At 38.7% G+C, this 9577-nt stretch overlaps 1 protein-coding gene across 2 annotated transcripts in view; it reads right to left on the bottom strand.

Moving 5' to 3' along the window:
- Positions 1-9577, bottom strand: part of GALNTL6 (UDP-N-acetyl-alpha-D-galactosamine:polypeptide N-acetylgalactosaminyltransferase-like 6) — a 2035427-nt gene that overhangs the window by 362388 nt on the left and 1663462 nt on the right. For both annotated transcript variants that reach the window (XM_006864525.1, XM_006864526.1), the window contains 2 exons: positions 9105-9290; positions 3707-3890 (listed from right to left, as the gene is read on the bottom strand). In XM_006864525.1, coding sequence (XP_006864587.1) covers positions 3707-3890; positions 9105-9290 — 370 coding nt within the window. The remainder of the gene's footprint in view (positions 1-3706; positions 3891-9104; positions 9291-9577) is intronic.

Below are 9577 nucleotides of genomic sequence, written 5' to 3' on the forward strand. Positions count from 1 at the left end.
GGCAGTGTTTCGTTCTGCTGTGTGTAGGGTCGCTATGAATCGGTACCGACTTGATGGCATCTAACATCAACAACAAACAGGTTGAAAAAGGAACTCTGGTAGCATAGTGGTTACAAGTCAAGCTGCTAACCTCAGGATAAGCAGTTAGAAACTACCAGCTGTTACACAGGAGAAAGATGAGACTTTCTGCTCCCAATAAAGATTTACAGCATCGGAAACCCTGTACAGGGTCTCTATGAGTTGGAATCGATTCCACAGCATATTACCACCACCAACACAGGTTGGAAAACACTGCTGAAGGCAATAGTAGTCACTGAAACTCAAATCATATCAGAATTAATGAGAGACTTCAGAATTGGTAGTCTAGGAGATTTGCTAAACAGTTTATATAAGTTAATATTTTGTGTGTATATTACATGAGAAATTCTGGAGTTTGTCATATTTTTGTATACTATCTGTTAGTTCCCTTTTTCTTGTCTTTTCAGTCTTCCCTCTCCTCCCACAAAAAAAAAAACAACATATATCCTTGACAGCATCCTCTTAAAGTATGAAAGACTACTAGAGCTGTAGAGATAAACTGCATTTGTTCTGTGCCTCTTAAAGCTTTACATCTAGAGAAGCAAATTTCAGCCTAAAGCATGTCTGTTTATGAGCACATTCAGGTGACTGCTGAGATAATGGAATTGCTGATACATTGCTCCTAGCTGCTTGGATAACCATTCTTTTATTATCAGGAAGGCAAATGCAGTTTTTAAGATCAAACTGGACACCTCCTGGAAGCTACATTTATTACAAAAGGCTAAAGTGTCTACATTCTTAGGACTCAAAGGGACTTAAAGCAGAAAGACAGTATTCAATAGATGAATGCAATTCTGATAGGACAGCAACCACCTATATAAGTGACAGGAACAAGAGGTAATTTAATTTTGAAAGTTACCAACTCTACCAGCTCTGGGGTGAAGCAAGGTGCCTGCTACTGTGATAGCCACAGTCAGGGTCTTTCTGACAAGCATCCTTGCTGTCAGCATAAGGACTGAGTGCATTTTCACAATTTGAAATTCCTTTGGCAGCGTTTTGATCCCATGACAGCAGAAACTGGGAGCTGTACTCTGCTATTACAGAGGCAGTGCAGTAAAAAGTCTTTATAACCCAGTCACTATTATACTAGTAATGTAGCTATGGTAGCATAGTGGTTACGAGTCAGGTTGCTAACCTTAACATTATCAGTTCGAAACTACCAGCTGCTACACGGAAAAAAGATGAGGCTTTCTACTCCTGTAAAGATTTACAGCTTCAGAAACTCTATACAGGATTGCTATGAGTTGGAACTGACTCCACGGGCAGAACCATCACCACCATTACATTAGTAGGACTCCTGGTGTGGGGCTGTAGGATCAGCACTGGACTTTGAACCACAAGGTCAGCAGTTTAAACCCACCAGCTGCTCCTTGAAAACCCTATACAGGGTTGCTATGAGTCAGAACCAACTTGACGGCACTTAAAAACAACACTAGTATAGTGGAAACCTATCACTGATGAATTTTAGCCGTTAAAACATGGCAATCTTGGATTGTAGTACTGGTCTGTGTCTGTTCTTCTGTCAGGTGCTATCTGATAACAGGCACTACCTGTTGAGGACCCTTTTGCCATGATTTTCAGTTGGTTATCTTTAAGGAACTCTGAGGAGTATCTTCCAGCTGGACTCACTTCAATTACTTACTAGAAACTCCTTTGCTGAGATCACACAGATACACAAAAAAAACACCAAAAACTTTTCTAGTAGTTTTGAATTTTCTAGAAGACTTGGCAACATATTTGGGAAAGTAATAAAGGAATTTCATTATTTCTGTTAAAAACTTTCCAGGAATATTAGAATTTGATGAGACCCACCTCCAGAATCTCTGTATACTAAATATTGTTGTTGTTGTTATGTTCCGTCAAACTGGTTCCGACTGATAGCTACCCTGAATATTGTTTCCAAGAAATGGCTTGTGGGTTTGAACCACCAACCTTGTTAGTAGTCAAGCATTTATCCTACAGTGCCACACCAGGACTAAATACTAAATGAAGGCAATTCATATAACAAAATAAATTATTTCTTGTTTTATCATATGAATGTCTCCTGAAATTTCCTAAGCTTTCTCAGGAGGTCATCTTTGTAGAAACTAGAAACATTTCCCCCAATGTTTGGTAGTGGTGGTGGTGTGCCGTGGAGTCGGTTCCGACTCATAGTGACCCTGTACAGGGTTTCTGAGGCTGTAAATTTTTATGGGAGCAGAAAGTCTCATCTTTCTCCCACAGCCAGCTGGTAGTTTTGAACTGCTGACCTTGAGGTTCCAAGCCCGATTTGTAACCAACTGAATGTTTATCTATTTTTGTAAATGAGAACTTCTGAATGCAAATTTTTATGGTGAAAGATCATATTGATTTTAATATATTTAAAATTTACTCTTATTGAATGTGTAAAGCCTTGATCACAGATTTTGTGTATGCACTAAGAATAAAAGGTATAATAGTTTTAAAGTCATAAAGGTTTTAATGAATTCAAAAAAGTGCAATATGAGGAATAGATACAGGATGTATTGGCCAGACTCTGGGATGGTTTTGGAAAAAGTTCACCATTCACCATTAATGATCCTTGTGGTTTGTCAAACTAAGCCATTCCCCCACCCTTTTCCTTGACATTCACAATATTTATATCTACCCTGAAAAAAATGGAATTAGCTTTGTAGAAATCAACAAGTTAATTCTACTTGTTGATGTTATAAATACTTAAACTGGTGGTGGTTGTGTATCAGTGAGTCAGTTGTAAATCATACAACCCTGTATAGTATTTTCAAGGCTGTAAATATTTACTGTGGAGTCCTTGTGTGGCGCTGTGAGTTAATGCGCCAGACTGCAAAGCCATTTGAACTACAAGCTCAGTCATTCAAGCTCACCAGTCGCTCCTTGGAAACCCTATGCAGGGTTGCTATGGGTCAGAACTGACTTGACGGCACTTAACAACAACAAATATTTTCTGTAGCAGAAAGCCTCATCTTTCTCCCATGGAGTGATTGGTAGATTCAAACAGCTGACCTTGCATATAGCAGCCCAGTTCATAATCCATTAGTATACCAGGGGTCCTTAATGCTTAAATTAGGAACAAGGTTATCAATGATTTTTTATTGGTTATGTCATTTTGATCAAAATCTCCAAATTTAAACTATGGGAGTACCTACTCATGAGCATTGCCTTCCATAGTAAATAGGCAATTCCCAGTGGAGTGTAGAATACAGACTTACATACTTGTTCATATTTTACATAAATTCCCAGTAATAGATATATAAAATCATTTAAATACCCCTTTAGGTAAAGTAAGAAGACAGAGACATGGAAATAAGAGAGTATCTAAGAAAACATCTAATAGGTGACTATGCATTTCTTCTCAATGTATTTTCTTCTAAGGATCCATTTTCTTGATCTCCACATTGGCACACTTTCTCTCACTTGGCAAAGTGGGAGAAGGAACAACCCATGCATTTAGCACAGCTTGCAATTTTCTACAAAGTTCAGGTCTGACCTTTCTCCAGTGCTTTGCATGCTGTTGCCACCTGCTTTATTTCATCTTATTAGAGATAATTGTTCTCCTGGGCCCCAGGCTTGGTACACCTAGAATGAGTTCCCTGCCCTCTTTCCCTAGGCCCCTCCTGCTGCTGGTACTCACTCAAAAGGGTCGCTGGGATCTGCCCTCTGGAGCTCTGGAGGGATGGGGATTCTTTTGTAGTACATTTCCCAGTCGAAGGCTCCTCGCATGGCATCCCCAGCTTGTGCCTCATACCCAAAGTGATTGTGGTCAATGACATCGATCATAGGGCACACGATGGTTTTGTGGTTTAGTGCAATTTGGTCTGAAAAATGAAAGCACAAAACAGGAAATGACATGTCCACTCAGGCCATCTATCATTTCTCCGTAGAGAAGACTATAGATTCCTCCTAATGCATCATGCTCAAGCCTTGGTTCCCTGTCACTTTTACAGCACTTGGCAGGTATCTCTGTTTGAATGCTGGACTTGACGTGAGGGGACAGTAATTAGGTACAATTAGAGCTGTTGTATTTTCCTTTAAGAAACATATGTCCCAGAGAGACTTGAAGAAGTCCATTTAGCTCTACCTTGCTCATATTTTTGCTTTGACCTGTCCCCATTCTGTCATTTTATTGTGCATCCAACATGCTCAGAGTATAAACAGTACTTGTGCCCCTTCAAGCATATAGCTATTGCCTGCTGAGGAAATATCGGCCTGGTTTCTGTAGGTTCCAAAATGTAAGTATTTAATGTTAATGGTTTTATAGCATCTAATCTTTTAACAGTCATGATGGCATTACCCACCTCCCATATACCCTCTTATCCCACCAAATACTGGCCGATCATGCAAAGAATTCCTAGAACTCCTGTTTGCCAAAGCTTTTGCCAAACTTTATTTTGCAACTGTTCTTTGACACGGAGTCTGTTTATTAAAGCTATATGAGTACTTTGTTATCTTCTCTGATTGTGTCCAAATATCATCAGGTGGCCTGTTACTATTCTTACTATACCTGCTAATACTAAGTTCTTAAAATAATTTATACACATGCTACTTGTATTCATCCTAATAACCCTGTAAAGTGGCTATGTTTAGCATTCCTAATCTACATATGAGGACAATAAATAACTTGTCAAAGATTCCTAAGCTTTTGAGAGTGAGAACCAGTGTGCAACTCCCACTTTAAAGGCCAAATGTCAAAACCCATTGTTGTTTTAGTGTTGCCTGGTGCATATCATGGCAGTGAAAAGGTGGTTATATCTTTCCAGTTTTAGTTCCTTCATTTTCCATGTAGATATTGTTACTATGATGGCACTAAAAGCCAGCACAGAGAACTGGTATTGGCATACCAGAATAATTACATGTGAAATATCCAACCCCAGCCCAAGAATGTGAATTTAGTCAATATTTATTATACCAAACCAACACTTCCTGGAAGACACAACTTTTAAGTATGAACAACTGCTCTCTGATTAATTGAAACATCTTAGGATCTGGTATACAAAATTAAATACATTTGAATATCTTAAATAGAAAGCAAATATCATTCAGAAATATAGCGAAATTTGGTTACTTTACTTGTTTAGTAGTAGCAGGTTACCTAATCATTATGGTTTCAAGAAATCCTGGAATAAGTTGTATCTGTGCCTATCATAAGGAAACTGCTCACTTGCTTCAGAAGTTCTCCTAAGCATAGGGCAAGAAGCATAGGCTTTTGTTGGCTGTGAAAACAAGCTGTTTTATTTTAAGGACATTGATTAAGTAGGGTGTAAAAACCACACAGTGTTGTGGAAGATTTTCCCCTCCAGATCTACATGTCTTTTCATTCATTGATTTATTTCAGTGATTATTTATTGAGTGCAAACTGTGTGCCAGTTACTTTTCTAGGTTCTGGTGATATGTTGTTGCTGTTGAGTGCCTTTGAGTTGGTTCTGACTCATAGCGACCCTGTATAGGGATTCTGAGGAGCGGCTGGTGAGTTTGAACCTCTGACCTTATGATTCAAAGTGACCTTGTGGTCCAGTGCATTTTCCTGCTGTACCCAAACTAGGACTCATATAGTAAATTAAAAGATCAGAATTGATTTTGACTGATAGTGACGTTGTGTATTGAAGAGTAGAACTATGTTTCATAAGTTTTTCAAGGCAGATATCCAGGCCTTTCTTCTGTGTAACCTCTAATGGGTTCAAACCAATGGACTTTAGCTTAGTAGCTGAATACTTAACCTGCTTAACCGTTGTGCCAATCGGGGACCTATATAATACGTTAAGCGATAAATGTTCTGGAATTAAATTTAAACAGTGCAAGGGGCATGCAAAGGAGTTCTGATGGTGCAAACAGTTAAGCACTTGGCTGCTAACTAAAAGATTAGTGGTTGGAATCCACCGAGCTGCTTCTCAGGAGAAAGACAAGGCCATCTGGCTCAGTAAAGATTATAGCCAAGAAGTTCTACTCTGTCACATGAACTCTGTCACCATGAACTGCAATAGACTCAACAGCACCCAACAACAGCAACAAAAAGGTATGCAGAATACTAGGGTGTGGAAGGGGTTGTCATTTTAGACAAGATGGCCCGAGTAGGTCTCAGAAAGTCTGGAGTGTCTAATTCCCGTGAATCAGTAGACACGCAGCAGCTCCAACAGTATTTTAAATTACTCTCTATCAGGATTCTAAGCATTCGTTTTCGCCTTGGCAAACCTGTAATGGGTTTCAATCTTTATCTAACTGGTATTTCTCCATAGATGTCTTCAACGCAGGAGACCATCTTTCTGAATTCAAAATATTTCTCCTATCACCTTTGCACAGGGTTTAGTACTAAGGTTTCCGTGACTGTCTTCAATCAAATTCAGAATCAGATTGATTTACAAGTTCCTTGACCAACAAGGAGTCCCAAGGTGACCCAAAGAGAATGAGTCTGTTAAATTAACTGTCAACTTTCCCTTCAAATTTCCTTTCAGCTCTCATCCAGCTGTACTAGCTTAGGGTGAAAGCCGCATGACTAATTTTTCATCTAAGGCTTGTGCCTACATTTCAATTTCCAGAGATCAAACAAACAGACTCTTAATGGGAAATTGAAATTCAGGTATAATCCCAAGGTGAAAAATGAACTAAGAAACTGTGTGGCTCCACCTGTTTTTTCATTTTGGATGATGTGTCAAGACACTGATAGAGGAAAATAAAAAAAGATAGTGATCCTGAGATTGAATCATTTCTTATCCATCAGGCTTGCAGGAAATGAAATGCTTTAATGAGAAGAAGCGGGTATTTCGATTCTGTCTTTTTCATTTCTTCTCCACCCCCCGCCCCCATCTTTTGTTGTTGTTGTTAGATTCATAATAAACAATCAGATATTTGATAATTGGCATTCAAGGATTTGTTTGGATCATAAATTAAACACTTTTTCTGACTTTTTGAGTATGCCATACCGTATAGTTCAAATTCAGTTTGAGGGACTCTCACTTTGCTGATGAAACTCTAAATTGCTATGTCCTTGGACAAGGTACTTTTAATTAAAAGCTTTGAGGAGTCTCTGGTTGTTTGAGCACTGAAACATTCCCCTTGATTACGATGGCTGGGCAGTAGACTGTGTAGAAGTGTGTATCGGGTGATGTGGTTGGGATGTTGGTTGCTGGTTGTTTCTGGTTTTAAATCTTAAATGGTTTCAATTGATTTTCTTCCCACATCTTTTACTAATGGAGCTTTGCTGGTTCCAGCTGAAATGCTACACAGTAGTCAATAACAAATCATTCCTTCTGATGCAGCTATTGTGAAAGTGGTTGTTACTGACTTTAGCTCCAAGGCCACGGGTATATTTACAATAAAAGTTGATTTAGTGAAATATGAAAGAATAGAAAGGACTACAACATTTTTTCACCAAGAACTTTCTAGAAACATTTTCCCCTCAGGCTTACAGTTCAGATTTTCTTCACTATCTGAAGGTAGTACATTCCTCTGAAACTGAGTAAGCCAAAAGGATATACAGCAAAGAAATAATCATGATTAATTTCCATGGGAAAAATTTTTGGGCCTTCCAAGACCCCAAAAAATAACCTACCAAATCACAGCAAGTAACACATAAAACCTAAAATAATACTAACATACAGTGTTCACAAACACAGTTGAAAACTATGGCAGCTTGATACTCATATCCTTAGTGTAGTTAGTGGGGCAGGAGCTTGGCGATACCACTTTGTCTGCTCGAGGTGCACACTACAAAATTAACTCTGGATATTAGTTTTGCTTTATGGCTTGTTTCATAAAAGTGACAATCCTCTTTGGATTTCTTTTAGTTAGGGAAAACAATGAAGTGAAGTGTTGTAAAGTAAACTTTTGAAAATTGAAGGATGTATGTTTCTTATACACTATTGAACTTTATAGAGTACTGATGTGGTGGTATAGGATAAACACTAAATTGCTAACTATAAGGTCAGAGGCGCAAAACTGCCATCCACTCCTTGGAAACACCATACACGGTCACTATGAGTTGGAACCCAATTAACAGCCTTAGCAACAACTCTGGACTTTATAGTAAAATAATAAAGCAAAAACAGAGACGCTTTAAGTGAGCCACATATAATATTTTCTAGTTTGAGATGCTTTCAGTTTGTAGTGCGATGTAATAGTTTTTTCTTTATTTTTAAATTTTATTTTTGCTTCCTTTCACTCAGAGTCCTGGTGTATGGAGGTATGGTGTAGGGTAAACAAGGAATTTGTTAACCACACAATCAGCAGTTAAAATTCACTTGCTACTGGAAACCCTATACATGGACTTTATGAGTTGGAAATGACTAGATGGCACTTAACAACAACAACCATATTGTGAGTATTCAAGATTATTACCTGGATAGACATTTAGGAGTTTTTGAGGAGGCTCTATGTAAATACAGTTGATTCTATATTTAGGGTTGTAGGCTGACCAGAAGTGGAAAGAAAAATAGCACAAAGTAGTGTTGCGCTGTGGGTTAACTGGCTGCAGTTTGAACCTCAAGCTCAGCAACTGCTCCTCAGAAACCCTGTACAGGAGTGCTATGGGTCAGAACTGACTGGATGGTACTTAACAGCAGGAACAACAATTTATATCATAAATCCTAGTAAATGTCAGAGTGCTTATATTTTAGACGTCTTCTGGGACTGAATAGTTTTCTTTCCTCATTTCTCAACAATCCTATAACAACTGCTAAAATTATGTGTGCATGTTTCAATCTTATTGTGATTAGAAGAAATATTTAGGGATTTATTTTTTTATATATATAGTATTCAGAGAACATAGCTGCAATACAGGAAGACTTCTTCAAGAAAAATTAAATCTTTCCAAACCTTCAGTTAGATTGTATTTGGTGTTACCTAAAATGCTAATTTTAAATTAGTTTCTTAGTTATCTATTTCTCCTTAGTAGTGGTTAAAACAAAATTCAAGGTTTCTTTCCACTTTGTTCACTATGCAAGGGTATCCACCTTTGTTAACAGCAAACTGTAGAAACAACCCTGATGGAGCACAATGCTCCAAGCCCTCAGTTCCCAGCAGGCATACTGTGTACTCACTAAGGAGTGGGGGTAGCCAGTTCACATTAACCTCGCAATGGGAGTCGAGGAAGGTCAGGACTTCTCCTCTCGCCATGGAGGCCCCCAAGAGTCGAGTCCGGATGAGTCCTTCCCTTTTCTTGGTGCGAACAATTCTCACTTTGGAAAATCGGGCCATATACTCTTCTAACTTATCCTTCAAGTGTTCTGGAGAGAAAGTAGAGAATGGATGGAAAGAATGCAAAAACATTAGTCACAGGAGAATTATTCATGAGCATTTATGTACAGCTTAACATTTTTAAAGTCTGTTTTTCTCTTCTACTTTAGATGGTGCGTAGTGGTTACGAATCGGGCTGCGAACCTTAAGGTCAGCAGTTCGAAACTACCAGCTGCTCCGCGAGAGAAAGATGAGGCTTTCTACTCCCGTAAAGATTTACACCCTCGGAAACCCTGTACAGGGTCGCTATGGGTCGGACCCGACTCGATGGCACTTA

Source organism: Chrysochloris asiatica, unplaced genomic scaffold, assembly GCF_000296735.1.
Source record: "Chrysochloris asiatica unplaced genomic scaffold, ChrAsi1.0 scaffold00066, whole genome shotgun sequence".
Classification (NCBI taxonomy): domain Eukaryota; kingdom Metazoa; phylum Chordata; class Mammalia; order Afrosoricida; family Chrysochloridae; genus Chrysochloris; species Chrysochloris asiatica.